The sequence below is a fragment of the Triturus cristatus genome, chromosome 6 (assembly GCF_964204655.1).
Source record: "Triturus cristatus chromosome 6, aTriCri1.1, whole genome shotgun sequence".
Lineage (NCBI taxonomy): Eukaryota > Metazoa > Chordata > Amphibia > Caudata > Salamandridae > Triturus > Triturus cristatus.
Window position 1 is genome coordinate 315,576,034 of NC_140589.1, and position 15,531 is coordinate 315,591,564.

General features: G+C 45.2%; 1 protein-coding gene across 1 annotated transcript in view; it reads right to left on the reverse strand.

The window, feature by feature from the left end:
* TRIB2 (tribbles pseudokinase 2) overlaps positions 1-7,390 on the reverse strand; it is a 29,752-nt gene extending 22,362 nt beyond the window's left edge. Inside the window, exon 1 of the mRNA XM_085610672.1 lies at positions 6,224-7,390. Within this exon, the coding sequence (XP_085466798.1) occupies positions 6,224-6,499 (276 nt within the window). The 5' untranslated portion in view covers positions 6,500-7,390. The remainder of the gene's footprint in view (positions 1-6,223) is intronic.
* Positions 7,391-15,531: the final 8,141 nt, after the last annotated feature.

Sequence of the window (15,531 nt, forward strand, 5' to 3'; positions counted from 1 at the left end):
CATTATCAATCTGGTATGTGACATCCTCCTACTCTTAATAGCAACTTTCTAGATTAGGAAAGTATCGACAGAACCTTACATATAGTGGTAGAACGTGCTAGGTTTTTGGTGGTCGTGAACTTCTTGCTAGACAGCCTAGAAGGAATGACCCCTTTCTCAATTTTGGTCAGAGAATTACTCTGAAGGACATACCGCCCAATGGGGAGATTGCCTGCAGGGGTAAAGTGATCTGGAGCCAGAAATGACGGCTCACACGGATTCTGTGATTTAAGAAGTTGTGTTCGGGTTAGCGGACAAGTACATTCCACTGAGGCATGCAAAAGAATTTGGTACAGTGTGACATCAGTCTATTAAATGATTTGCCCGATAAACCAATGCGTTGCGCCTACAAGCTGTACCTCTGGCCTTTGTTGCACACTGAAAACGTTGATAATTTTACAAATACGATCCCATGTGCAGGACTGTCAGCTCGCCTTAGAAAAGGGTGCTGTTGGCATTTCAGCGTTTAAGACAGCATATACAAGGTGTGTGACAAGAAACAACTAGTGATTTTTCTCTTCATTTTATTGGCAGGTGGGAGGAGGATGACAATTGATCTAGGTTTTTCAGGACAGTTGGGAATGCAATGAAATTAACTTTTAAAGCCCCTGGAGCAAGTATCAGGTCTGATGGTGCAGATTCTTCTATGGTTTCCCTGATCCCACCGGTAGAGGACAAAGATGGGCCAGCAGCGCAGCCTCTGGTGAGGGGTGGCATAAGCAATGGCAACGTTGATGACATAGGCCGCCCAAGGAGAGGTGCTCCTTGATTTGTACAAAAAAGGCCAAAAAGTGCATAGCTGGTAGCAGACCACCACCTTCCCTCATCCTTCCAGTGTTAGGCCCATCTCCCCAATAAATGCATTGATCCTGGGGCTTCCCCAGAGCTATGGACTCAATATTGGCAGCTTGAATGTAGCTCTTCTATTCCTACTAAACGCTTGCACGTTTCAAGCTTGCAAAGACAGGGACGACATGGAACTGGTGCCTTCTCAGGCCCTACTTGCAGAGCAGATCCCTCAGGTCCAACTCTGAGCCTCCTGCAGATCCCTAGGGATCGACTAGGGGGAAGGTCTTTCACCTTTCTGACAGCTAATCTGTGGAATACGCTTCCTCTCAACCTTCGCCTGGCCCCTTCTGAGAGGATCTTTAAGAAATGTCTAAATACTCACATGTGCAATGCTTAGTCTCTGTCCTCTGATATGGCAGTCCTGCTGTTAGTGCTGGGACGCTCTCTCTGGAGCATCTGTGCGCCTACAAATGGCTTTGTATTGTATTTGGGTTTCCTACACTCATTAGCTAAAAATAAACTAACCGAAAAAACTAGGGTCCCTATTGCCTAAAAATGCAGAGCAATCCCTGAAAATAGACAAGACCCAATAATATCTCCGTCTCTCAATTCCAAAAACCCTCAGATGCTGAACCACATCAAGATTGCATACTTCCACTCTTAGCCCCTTCACTACCCTCATTGTAAGCCTCCTCTCAGAGCATATTCCTGCTCTGCTGTAAATGCTTGGATTTGATGTTTACACGTCACCGCCTTTCACATCACCTCCCACTGTCCACCACTTCCTTGCCTTGTAGCCGAGTTCATAAAAAAGAAGTCACATACAAACTTTCTTTCAAACAATTCGCAATCAACCAATAAACATTTTCTGCAAAGGATCAATACAATTACCTGAAAGAGACACAAGCGCACACTGCGCCGAGGCAAATATTACCCAAAAAAGGTAGCAATGCTTCCCTGGAGTCGCACCAATGGGAATCAATGTTTGACTAATAATACCTCCTACCAAATGAACAAATTTTGCCCGCAAGTTCCCCGAATATTGGGGGAGGGGTGTCTGCATTTGGCATCACACAAGGTCTAGTCTAAATATTTTGACAGCTTTTGGTCAATTAATATATATCAGAAGAGGATGAATCAAAGTGCTCTTTCACTTACTGGGCAAAACTACTTTGTTTAACCCCTTCCATGCTCATGACGGAACGATTCCGTCATGAGCATCGGTTGAGCTGTGCTCATGACGGAACCGTTCCGTCATGGCCCCGCCCGCGCTCGAACCCTTCAGCACCGCGGGGGAATCCGCGCAGCGCTGAAGGGGTTAAGTCTGTCGTCACAGTAAGATATTAGAACAAAACCAAATAACCTTTTTTAAATAAATGCACTCACTACAATGTGCCACTTGTGGCCTGCCCCAGCGCATTTGAGGTGCTCTCCAGGGACAGTGTTTCTTCAATATTTAATGCTAGTGTTGGTGGGCCATCTTACTGTTGCAAGCATGATTTCTACTATGTATATTAAGTAGCAAGGCAATGATTTCCTTAAAAGTAGCTAGGTTAGTAACCAATATGAAGAGTACCTGTTGCAGCAGAACTATATAAACTACACATTTCCTTGGGCAATAAATAGGTGGCGTGGTTACGTTTAAAATCAAAGGGGCAGATTATCAAGCACATGCGATAACCGTAGCAAACCGCACATAGCGCGATTTTCATTACCGCCGTCTATCGCTCGATTTCAGCGACGGGTTAGCAACGTATTATTAACGCTTTTCACCCAGGCGATGTGAAATCCAGCGATCAGAGGGTGATAACATGCATTAGTGTGAGAAAAGCAGCGTAAAATGACCTGCGATAATGTAAACCTTGATAATAGGCAGGTGTGGACTTAGCCATCTGTAACATGGGAGGTGGATCTCACTGCTATGTCGTATTAATAGCAGGAGTTAAAATCCTGCGATAAAGGGGCCTTAGCGAGACTATGATCATCGATTCGAGGGTCTGGGGCATACTTGTAAATATTGCAATGCACTTTTAGCAATGTTTACTTAGGTTGTTCAGTGAGAAACGCCCACTTTGCATGTCATTAGCGTTAATAATCGCTGACATGCAAAGCGGAGAAAAGACGGCGGCTAACTCAAGGAAACACGCGTTAGAGTGTCCTTGATAATAGAGCGATATTTAAATCGCCGCTTTTCGGCCGAAAACGGCCGCGAAAAAGGCGAAATTGGGTTTGATAATATGCCATAAAGTGTTTGAACACATAATGGGGCAAACTTGAGTGTGTATGGATAAAACAGGAACTTTATTCCAGGTGGGCCCACGACTGCTTCCGTGCACCACAGCACGACAAGTGCTTGCCAGGTGCTTACATTCTAGAATCCCCGTGTGAATGCACCATACACATTAACCATACCATACTACAAAGCGTCTAAAGAACCCCGCTTGTAAGTCTGTGGGCACTGCGAGTCATCGCCAGACGCGGGCCTAACACCACTGCTGAATTAACGTGTTGCAGTCCCTAAACGGAGACCTCGGGACGGTGTAGCAACAAAGCGTACAATCCCCACAAGCGCGGGGATCTGTTACATTGCATAAGGTGTGCTGAGGGGCCTGGTTAAATGCGGCTGCGCTCACGTGTGCAGCAAGCACGAGATGTCCTGCTGGCTGCACAGAGGAATTTCCGCTAACTATCTTGAACGGAGTGCTCCAAGCACACGATGGTGCTGGGGATGGGGCAGCTTCACTAGCATGCACTGAGTGCCCCAAGCACGAGATAGTCTGCTGGCTGCACTGCTGGGGGTTCTCGGCCGCACCGCCTGCACGGTCTTTGGTCCAAGCACAAGGACGGCCCGCTGACCGCACTAGATACTCCGCTGCGTGTCCGAGACCGGGGCGCTCCCCCCCCCCCCCCCGCAGGGCGCTGCATCCGGCCCATTGGATCGCAGGGCAGGGCTCTGCTCCGCATGCCTCGTTGATCAGCGTGGCTTTTGTTCTTGGCCTTCGCCACAGAGCCGGCCTGTGTCCCACACGAGCACACTTCAAGCTGTTTCCGGAAGCGATAATAACTAAGCCACTCTTAAGAGGGCGGGATATCCGGGGCGCAGCAAGGTGACTTCAGCCGCCGTTACCTGTGACCGCAGGGACAGCTACAGCGGCGAGGGAATTACTTCGTGCACGCGGACGACGTCAATTGCAAGAACTGGGATAACCAGTGGGGAAATGGGTTATTAAATAAAAATAAACGATGTCGTGCAAAAAAGAGGGGGACGAAGGGCACATGTCCTACTGGTGTAGGAATTTCAAGACGCTTTGGTGGGTTCATGCGGAAGGTTAACGTGTAAAAAATGGCTCGAAGGAATCTTCCATAGTGAGTGCAAAGAAGCTTGGTGGCGCTCAGTGGAGTCCCATAATCATTATCACAATAGCGCCTCCCCCCCTACGGCTCCCTGTTGGGGAGCAAAGTCACACGATGCCTATAGGCCAGAACGTGGCATGTGAAGACTCGCTATGAACAGTCAGCATCGTTGACAACTAACTCGCTACAAATTTAGACTTGCACTCAAAATGGAAAGAGCCAGTGGCAAACTAGTTTGAGACATGACTGGGTGAACTCAAGCTACATTTCTGTAATGCAATATGGTCAAGATATTCACACTATTGCCTGTATTTTTGCGAATATGCTGGGTTTTTTTTAAGCCGTTGTTACATGAACCATTCAGAAAGCGTTTGTTTTCAATGGAGTGTTGCTGTTCACGCCCACATGTTCTATACAACGCCAGCGGTACAAATGGTCCTAAATATTTACATCAAGTAAAATGAGTCGGGCGTAAACACTGTTGGCGGTAGGTTAGGTGGGCGCTATTACCGCATGTTAAAATGCATTGTTCAAAACCGTCGTTTAGACTTCACACCGCATCAGGTCTTCGTGGCACTGGGCTTCTTCGCTTCTTACTTCTACACACAACTATTTTCATCGGGAAATTTATGGGGCAGGTGGGTAAATCGCCTCGAGTCAGACGCATCTTATTAAAAGTTGGTTGCTGAACTCGACTGCGTTACTGGATTAGTACAACAAAAGAGCGGAGTACCCGTGTGTGTTTGGGGGGGCGGGGGGGGGGGGGAGGAGGTGGAGAGAGAATCCTGCAGGAATTTGGCCACGGGCGTACATCACAAAGTAAGAGCTTGCGTCATCCGTGCATGGCTGGTCTGTTTTGGGAGTTTCTGTGCAGAGCCTGTAAAGAAGCTCGTCTCGTACTTCACGGAGCGTGGGCGAACCCCTCGCCCAACAGGCGCGCGCCTGCTACCATAAAACAACCTCCGGAGGTGCAATCCCGCCACATCCTGCAGGGTGCTCACCCAAACACCGCCCTCAAAAGGGGACACAAAGAAGAAGCGCTCACGTGCGGCGCTGCCACCTCCCCCCAGGCCTTTGTTTATAATTACCACGAGGCCCGGCGGATTTCGGAGGACGTGGCATTGGCGGGTGGCTGGAGCTGCCTATCTAGTGACTGGAAACAAAGGGGAGCCGGGCACATGTGGGGAACAAAGCGCCGCGGAACTCTCGCGCAGGGCTGAGGAGTTGTTCTGGTTTAACTCAATGCAAGCTCATAACACGGTAGCATGCGCAATCTGAATCTGTAGGGAAACGGTGCTAACTTAGCAAAGGGCCAGCAGGTTTGGAGAAGCTGGTGGAAAGCGAGGGGTAAACTGACTTGCATAGGAGTGATACTTCCCCAACTCAAGCGACCTATACATGGTAGCACGACTCAAGCGATCTATACGTGGTAGCATTTAATTAAATATTGCATACAGTTTGGCAAATATAAGAATACTCATCATGCGCCCACCAGGCTTCTGTAAGACTCAAATGAGACCAGTGTACCTCTGGCATGTACGGGCCCCCGAGATGCCTGGTGGGAAGAATACAATTAAGAACAAAGCGCTGCGCCCACCCTGGAAATGTGAGTGCGCTACAGGAGCGAACATTTTTTAGGCTTTCCCCCTGCAAGTGGAAACTGCATAAAAGTTATGTTTGCAGTTTCCAACAGGCCTGTGCCTTTCAAGAGTCGGCTATGCAAGTGACAGGCAACGCTCCACTGACTCAAGTGCAACTGACTTGTGCCCATTTCAGGAGCGCAGTCATTCTAGATATACATACATAATTATATATATATATATATATATATATATATATATATAGCATTTCCGATCTCAAAATATAACACCTCCCTCACTTTCGCAGCCCCACAATTTTGTCTAACTTCAAATAGCCAGGTCGCCTCTGCACACCCTGGGGCCAGCTGGGCGACTGGCCACTCAGATGCCCAACATGACCACACGGATGCTCACCGGTCGGTAAAAGGGAGGAGGGGGGGGCGGGGGGAATTCACACTCACCTTGCAGAGCAGCTGTTGTCCACTGTGCTGTTGCACGGCCAGGAACGTGCGGTCCCCCTCCAGTGGCTCTAGCAGCAGGTAGTTGCCGATGCGCGAGGCGACGCCGTGCGGAGAGCTGGGACTCTCGGGCGGGCTGGGCGAACCCAGGTTGGGGCTGAAGGCATCGTGGGAGCGGGTGCTGGCGGGCTCGTCCAGGTCCGGCTGCGCTTTGTGTCCGGTCCGCGGCCTCCCATAGCGCGGCAAGACGAGCATGGGGTTCGGCCATGGTATGCTCATGGGGACTTCGGCTGCACTGCAGCCGCCCGGCTGGTGTGTGATGCGGCTCTGGCAGGGAAGGTTTCCCAGGAGGTGGCGGGTTAGGGGAGTGGTTCTCGAGCCCAAAGACTGAAAATGAGATTATTGCCGTCTTTTGAAAAAAAAAAATAACAGTCCTCGAAGGCTCCCAAGGTTTGGTGAGAAGGGCTCCCACTCACTGAGCTATAAAGAGAGGATGGAAAAGCAAACGATTAAACTTAGTTTACGTTTTTTTGGTGGATATTGTAGTTACAATGGCGAGCCGATGCAGTCCAGTCAAACACAAAAAAGTTGAGAGTTATGCGGTCACCCCCCCCAAAAAAATCCAGATGATGGTGGGGGTTAGTGCTGCATGATACCGGATTCTCCTTCTGCAGCAGACGCTGCTGCCTGCATCCGACCTGTAGATGGCGCCCCAGACCTGCCAAAGGTTGACTCCGTGCAACAAATGGAGCAGAAAAATACGAGGGACATTCGGTTCACAGCGGCCGGCAGCAGTAAAGAAGCTAAAAAGGACATTTAATTGTCGTGCACGCCGGGGCAAACTGCAGGATGCACCATGCAATGAGGTATAATAAACGATTTAAGAGAGGAACACGGATTCGCAGCGGTTCTTTTGTGCTTGGCCTCTCCAGCGATGCAGACGCACAACGAGAACAAAAACAAGGGAGAATGCAGAGGTTCGGGGTACACTTGTCCAGGTTTTGAGATGATTTGTTGTCTTTAGTCTAATTTCCTTCGCAATCCGCGGAAAAAAAGAGAAAAAAGGGATGGCCGGGCCGATCCCTTTCAGCAAGACATCATCTCCGCTGCGGTGTGTGAGGGAACTGGATACAAACGCGCGCCGCTGAGCCTGGCTCGCCACTCAATGTCAGCGGCACGCTGAACACAGAGCCCCCTATCTGGAGCGCCCGCCTCCTGCCTGCTATTGGTTGCACCGGACACCCTCCTCTGTTTCTGTTGGCAACGCTACGCGCCAGTCAAAGTCCCGGCGGCCAACCATGTTCCTGGTATCACAAAGGCCTGCTCGACGCTGTTCCCTTCTCTTTCTTCCCAGTTTCCAGGAACTTTCTCTACAGATAGACCATGGGATGCGATTTCACCGTATCCCTCCGCTACCTTCACTTGTGTGGTATCCCTCCACGCACCTTATGATTCGGGTTATGGGATAATGATACACATCTAATTGCGGATCTCGAATTAATCTGTACGTGCAAACAACGCGTCGTTTTGCATAAATGTCTATTGACCCGAAGTACCCCCTTCAATCTGTAGCGTGATCTATACGCACCTGGCTCTGCAGATGCTAGTGTGCTCTTCACACCTGGTTGGACGGTTAGCGCGCCCCTTCCACGAGGAGATACTGAAAGTGGTTCCCCGCATATGGGTTCTAGTTTTTTTCCGCCCATTAAAGGATTACTCAACTCGGTCTCATTTACCAAGGAGTTAACTGTCCCCCCCCATCCATCGCACCGTTTATTTTATGAGGACTTGTCAGCGGAGGACAAGTGGTACTTTTTATTAGCAGTTTTCCCCGTGTTAAAATGTGTGTTAGTCTGCTGCGTGCCGGGTGCATGCTGCTTGGCACAGAGTTGACTGCAGAACGAATTTTCTCAATGAAGACTACCCCCTCCCCCCCCCCCCCCCGCCCCCACTCACCCTTTTCTTGGCAACGTCTGTGTATTTACAGCTTGAATCCTTCAATGTATACAATTATGTGGGAGGAGTTCTGCCTCGGGGGCAGGTTTAATCGCTAATCCGCAAACCAGCAGTTAAAAAAACCTTTACAAAGATATTGTGCAATTTGTAGCATCGCCAAGATAGGGATACAGCCGGCATTGCGTAAGCAACCTGCAGAATACAAGGAATGTGTGTTCTCAGGAGGCGGTCGCGCTCTCCAGCTCTTTCCAGGAAGGATCCCATGGCGTGTTTTGACTCACTAGCGCCCTTGTTTCTACCTTGCGTGCTTTGAAGAGTATCTTGTTTTACTGCATGGTAGCTTACAGCACGATGAGCAATGCAGACAGCTGGTTCCCGGGCTTCAGCTTGAGTTTCCTTTTGTGAATGAAATCTGACAGTTGGCGTGTGCGTGCATGCTGTACATTTCACACTTTTGCAATTAAACCATCCGGAGATTTTGCATACGAAAATGAAGTATATGTTTGTCTGTTTACAATCCAGCAGTAGCAAGAAACAAGGACCTTACCAAAAACAGGGTCGCACGTAAAAATTGAGACTTTGAAAATAAAGTCTCAAAAATATTGAAGTCAGTACAGTGGTCTTCCAACAGCAAGTATTGGCTAAGCCAATAGGTCTCGCCTTTAAAAGGTGCCAGCCGAACCCATGGCTTTGGCAAGGCTTAATGTTGAATTGCATCATCATCAAAAAAGAAAAAAAAACAGTTTGGCTAACCTCCACATGATGACATTCCTCTGCACATGTCACCAAGCCAGTTAGGATGCTGCAAAGGCGTTTCTTTAACTTTTAATTTATTGTCCCAAAATGTAGACACCTGGAGTGGTAAATTAAAAAAATAAAAAGTGCTCAAAAATGCTTTTCAAGAGAAAAGGAGCGGGATGGTATCAGTTACATCTCGCCTTAGACACAGTTGACTGGGTGAGGCCCCTGTGATGGTATGAGGGGTTACTCAATATTCTCTTAGGAAGGCATACAGGGTGCTTGCTTTCCACACTCTTCTTCACAGCCTCAGTGATGTGGATGACCTCCGCTAGAGTCTTCATAAGTCTTTCTACCTTCCCATTGGCCTGAGACCACTGGGGTGTTATTCAGTGGTGTTTGTTGCATCGATACTGGAAGTATTCTGTCAACTCCTCACCATTAATCAGGGTGCATTGTCTGTATGTACGTTGAGTAAGAAGGATAGCTGCAGTGGGAAGCACTAGTTCGACTTCCAAGTATTTTCAATAATCATCGATGACCACCAGCATTTAACAGCCGCCTGGGAAGCTGTGGAAATCAGCACTGACTCTGTGCCACAGGGTTCTGGAACGTCCTCTGGAGCTGGCAGTTCCGGGCTTCCTCTGGGTTGGCATGCAGTGCAACTTGGGCACTCATCTCTACTAGGTTTTCAAGACCGAGAACCAGACTATGGTATGCAGTCAGATTTTGGTCTTCACGATTCAGTGGTGGAAAACCATGGGCCTGTTGCCCAGCCCGTTATTTCAGGCTATCATGGAGGACCAGTCTTGGGAGCGTGGTCTGATGCCGAAAGAAGATGGTGGCTGGCTAGCAGTGCTCTGCAGCAGTTACCGAGGGACAACACTCTCCCACTCGGACGCGGCATCCTACCACCACCATATGACCGGTTTCTTCATTTGGAGAATGTAAAGACACTTCCCTGGCGCCGCTGCATGTCCTGGTAAGCGGTTAACACCGCAGCTTCATTTTTTACTATCGGCGGTGCGTCTCCCATAACACGCGTTTTCCATAACGCACTTCTGGCAGCACTGCAGTATTTTTGTCTACCTGAATCTTTTTTTAATTGTTTTGGACATCGTTTTTTCACAGTCAATTTCTCCTATTGGTCTACAATGGCTTTTCGCAAGCCTTCTCATCATTATATTGAATATTTCGTTTTATCTGCCTACACATATTAGTCATCACTAATATATCGCACCTTTCACTATATTTTTAATTATGCTGCCTATGGATATTAAATATTGTCCATCAATAATATACTATTGACTGTTTTGGACAGATTTTTTTCCGTGTTCTCTACCTGTGCCTAATTTTTTGTCAACTTGTCATTTATGTAAATGGGGAGAACCAGGCCTACCGGGAGGGAGTGTTTCGAAACCACCGTTTATCAAATTCTAACCCATTTTCCATACTACAGTGCGATATGGAGGGTTCGGATCACACTACTTTTTCCATTCAACTTCTGCGGTTTATGCAACAAATGCTCCTCTTCCAATTACTGAGTTATCCACTAACCTTAATCTTCCCTCATCATTAACGTTAACCAAGCAAGTTAAAAAAGATCCTCCCTCGCCTTCTAAATCTCCCCCACCAATATCTATGGAGTTGTTTTTGGAAGAAATACGAACCCTTAAGCCTTATGTGGAAGAAACAAATAAATGCATTCAAAGCCTGGATGATAAATGGTTTGCTATTGAAAATAAAGTAACTCTTATGGAACGGCAAGCAGAATCTCTTCAAACTCCTTCTCAACAAATTATTCCTATGCAGGTGGAAATCTCTCAATTACAAAAAAAGGTGGAGAACCTGGAAAACCGTAGTAGGCACAACAATCTTCGTAATCATGGCCTGTCCGAAGAACTTGAAGGATCGAACCATAATGCCTTTTTCCAAACTTTTCTTCTGCAGATTCTTGACTTACCTGAAACTCCACAATTGAATATACAAAGGGCACATAGACTTGGTCATATTTCATGTTCTTCATCATCATCGCATAAACCTAGAGGTGTAATCATTTACTTTTTGGAATATACTGATTTGTTGAAAGTCCTCCAAGCACTTAAATTCAAACGCCGTATCTCTTGGCTAGGTTCTCCATTGTTTTTCTCTCAAGACCATGCTAAAGCTACAGCAGTTACAAGGGAACGTTTTTGTAATGAAGGTAAATTAGTCCAGTAGCCGAGATGTAGATCAATGAAGAAGGTTTATTGATGCAGTTCTAAGGTGGTATTGAAAATAGATATAAATCATTAAGTGAGCCCCACCAGGAGTAGCTTCCTTGCTGCTCAGCCCATACTCTCAACTGACACTCTACAACCAGGCATGCCAACATTCCATTTCCTCACCATGCACACCAACATTCCACAGCACATCCTCACTGGCTGAGCAGCAAGGGCAAAGAAGCAGGAAAGATGCACTACACAGGAAACAAGACACAGCACATCTCCCCCTTTGCAAATCAGCAACAAATTGATAAAACCAGAAGTAAGCATAGAACTAACATAAGTAACATTGATGTGAACATGCTGCCAACAACTTAAAGTAAACTAGACAGCACAAAGCATTTCAATGGAAGGCAATCAATAAATACATAAGATGTAATTAAAATGAAACAATATTATAAGGAAGGAGAAGACCATGCAAAGATAAGTGAATAATGACATGACACACATCTTCCCCTTTTCGAAGCAAAGCATAACAGGAAAATGCAGGATACAAACCCTGGTTTATAACAGATAATATTTTTCACATTAAAGGCTGAAAGAGAATAAGATATTGCAAAAAACACTTAAATGAGAAATAAAAAGTGAGAATAAAGCATAATTCTCACCATACGCGCAGCAATACAAGCACAAGCAGAAATACGAACACAAGACAAAAAGTCCAGAGTACACCATTACACACCAGTTGGACAGACAAGCATGTATGATAAACAGTGAATGCCAAAATGAAAAGTAACAAACAACCAGGAAAGAAAAAGGTCCTCCCAACAAAAGAAACCAAGCAGGAATCTCTTACACAGACAGCAAAAAGAAAGGGTGAAAAATGCACCCGCTAGGAGTACTAACAACAACTCTAAAGTACAAGGTACTCTCAACAAAAGAGACCAAACAGGAAACTCTAACACACACATATAAAGAGGGGTAAAAAATACACCCGCTGGAAGTACCTTCAATAATAAAATTTAAGGAGAAAACCCTCAAATGCCAGACTATCCACGCACAATACTTTAGCGCAAAGGTAGAATAGAACCTGACAGAAATAAATAAAAATCACAGCAAAAGATCCCAAGCACAGGAACTTTGTAAACCAATGCCGTAAAGTAAAATGTAATGCAAATATAGGTGACGAATCCACACACATTAAATTGCACAGGAGTGGAAGGTCACGTAGCTAGAAAACTATAACAACACATACCTCAACTAGAGGAAATTTCCTACGGAAACTCATAAGTAAAGTACTGTAAAATTAAGAATAATGCAAAGAAAACACAGATGACGAGTCCACACAAAGAGTAGCACAGGTCAAAAGTCATATAGCGAAGGCTATTATAAAGCATACCTCAATCAGGAAAAATTCTCTAAACTATCTTGTAAAAAAAAAATACTGTAATGTAAAATATCATGCATGAAAAATGTAGGTGACATGGAAAGTCACACAGCCAAAAGACTATCATAAATTATACCTCAACCAATGAAAATTCCCTTCCGGAAACTTGTAAACAAAGCATTGTGACGTAAAGTATCATGTAGAAACAATGTAGGTGACGAATCCACCTACAAGTGGAAGGTCACATAGCCAAAAGACTATCAGAATGTAAACCTTGAACGAATCCACGCACAGTAAATTTGCACAGGTGGAGTCAATAAAGAAAGACACACTCCAAAACTCTTGCAAGAAAAAGTGAAGAATTCCACATACAATTATTTGTGTAGTGGTGGAAATGCATTCTGTTAAATTTGAAAATAGACATGAGAATAAAATCATTCTGCGAAACATACAACCCAATAAATAAAGCATTAGAAATAAGGAACAAAACAAAACAATTTTAAATAAGAGATACTTCACTCCGGTGTGCGACTTCTCACCCAAAGTCCCACTGAAGTCCCAGGTACATTAGGGTATCTCAGAGAGTCAAATCACAGAGAATGCAGTGTCCCAAAAATCTTGTAGTCCGGAACGCAGTCAAAGTACCCAAGGTAGATCCAACTTTTTTTTTTTTTTTAACGAAACAGCAAAGCTTTCCGGCAGAAAGGCGATAACAACTCCAACAACTGAGTGGACAAGGCATTGTATTACCTCAAATAAGATCTTGTGATTTCCAGGTGGTCTACAAAAACTCACGATGAACCGGTGAAATGTAACAGTACAAGCCGAAGTTACCATTCCCACGTCGAAGTTTCAAAATTAACTTTATTGCGTGGTTGGCAGTGAACACTTTTAAACATAGGATCACCGAAAGCAGTGAGGCTCCAGAGTAACGTTGGTGCTTCCAACCACAAAATGGCGGATGGCTCACAGCACGTCTTGGCATGAAGGCGTAGAGAAGCAACAAATACATCAAACTTGAAGGAACGTGCAGAAACCATGGAGACGCTGAAGTAGAATGAAGGTAAGGCTGCACGCAAACTCTGCGTGAAAGCTCATGACAACTTTGAAATGCCAGTAGCGGTTTAACTGCCAAGGAGGAGAGAATCAGTAGTGAAGCACAAAAACGAAAAAGTAGACAGAGTCAAAAGTTCAAAACACTGCTACAGATTTCCCAGCACAATGTAGAAGTGTTTTTATCGCCAGGAGTGGCAGCAGGTTGCCAGTAAAAGAGACAAGAAGCTCAATTTCAATAGTGTATACGTACACATCAGGCTGGGAACAGACACGCAGCAGGGTGCATTTCAATAGTGTATGCGCACACGTCAGGCTGGTAACAGACATTCAGCATGGCGCAAAGAGGAACATCTCATCCCAGGCAAGAGAACAGGGAGGAAAGCAATAAACTGAAGGTACACAGCTGACTTAGAAGAGCAGGAACTGGCACATTAAAGTTGGGGCGACCGGTGGGAGGTCACTGGTGGGGCTCAGGGGTGCCAGTATGCTTTAAAGTGCATAGCTTTTAGTTTCAAAAGGTTCTTTACCTTGTAGTTTCTTCAGAATATAACATTTGTAATGCATAGGATGGCACTCGTAGATTTTTTCCAAATTATCGCCAAATGTAAGGAAGGTAAATTAGTCCAGTAGCCGGGATGTAGATCAATGAAGAAGGTTTATTGATGCAGTTCTTAGATGGTATTGAAGATAGATATAAATCATCAAGCGAGCCCCACCTGGAGCAGCTTCCTTGCTGCTCAGCCCATGCGCTCAACTGACACTCCACAACCAGGCATCCTAACATTCCATTACCTCACCATGCACACCAACATTCCACAGCACATCCTGACTGGCTGAGCAGCACGGGCACAGAAGCAGGAAAGATGCATTGCACAGGAAACAAGATACAACAGTTTACTGGCCATGTGTCCAGCGTTGCGAAATCTTAATGCTAGATTTGGATTAATACATCCATGCCTCTTTAAAATTACATAAAAACGAAACCACTACATATAAAGATCCTATTTTACTGCAGTGATTTTTAGACAATTGCAAAGAAGAAGAGGTGGAAATTGCAAGGCTGTCTTCTGCTTGACATATTTGTTTATGTTACTCACTGTTGTTGGCAATTGTTTTAAGCAATGTTATGAATAACATGTACGTTCTCTCTTTTTTGTCTCCTTGCTAGGTGCTGTTTCTCCTGTTTTACCCATGGTGTTTTGTTGTCCTTTTGGATGTTTTTGTCATCCCTCCTCGCCTGCCCAGAGCCTTGGTCGGATGTACCATCTTCCCTTTGTGGCCTCATCGCCCTCCACCCATGTTTGTGTTTTTGGTATGTTATTTTGTTTATCTTAATCCAGTATTTCCACTGTCTCTCTATCTTCCCTTTCCCCTCTTTTCTATCATCTTCCTCGTTTGCCATTTTATCAAAAATTTCTTCAATGTTTCTTATTTTCTGTTCATGTTTGAGAGCATAGTTTGCTATTATATCACATGATTCAGAGTTTATAATATTTATGCTTTAGCTATTCATACTTTTTAAAAATCTTTTGATAAATGACATTACGTGTTATTTCCTGGAATGTTAAAGGTTTGGGTTCACCTATTAAAAGGTAAAGTGTACTCCCCCATTTATCTAACCTTAAATCAGATAGTGTTCCGTCAGGAATCTCATATAATTGCATCTGAAGTTTAAAAGCTTAAATGACAATGGGTAGGAAATATTTTTTCCACCACTGGTACAGGCCAAAGAAATGGAGTTATTATTCTCTGTCATAACATTTTCTCAATGTTACCCTTCTTTTTCAAGATACAGATGATGAAGGTCGTTGGTTGTATGTACATCTAACAGTTAATAACATACCTTTATCTTTGTTTAATATTTATGCCCCTACCAAAATTGATAATTCTTTTTGGCCTGCTTTATCTGTTAAACTGATGTCTATTTCTACACAATATGTTATTTTGGGTGGTGATTGCAATTTAGTTGT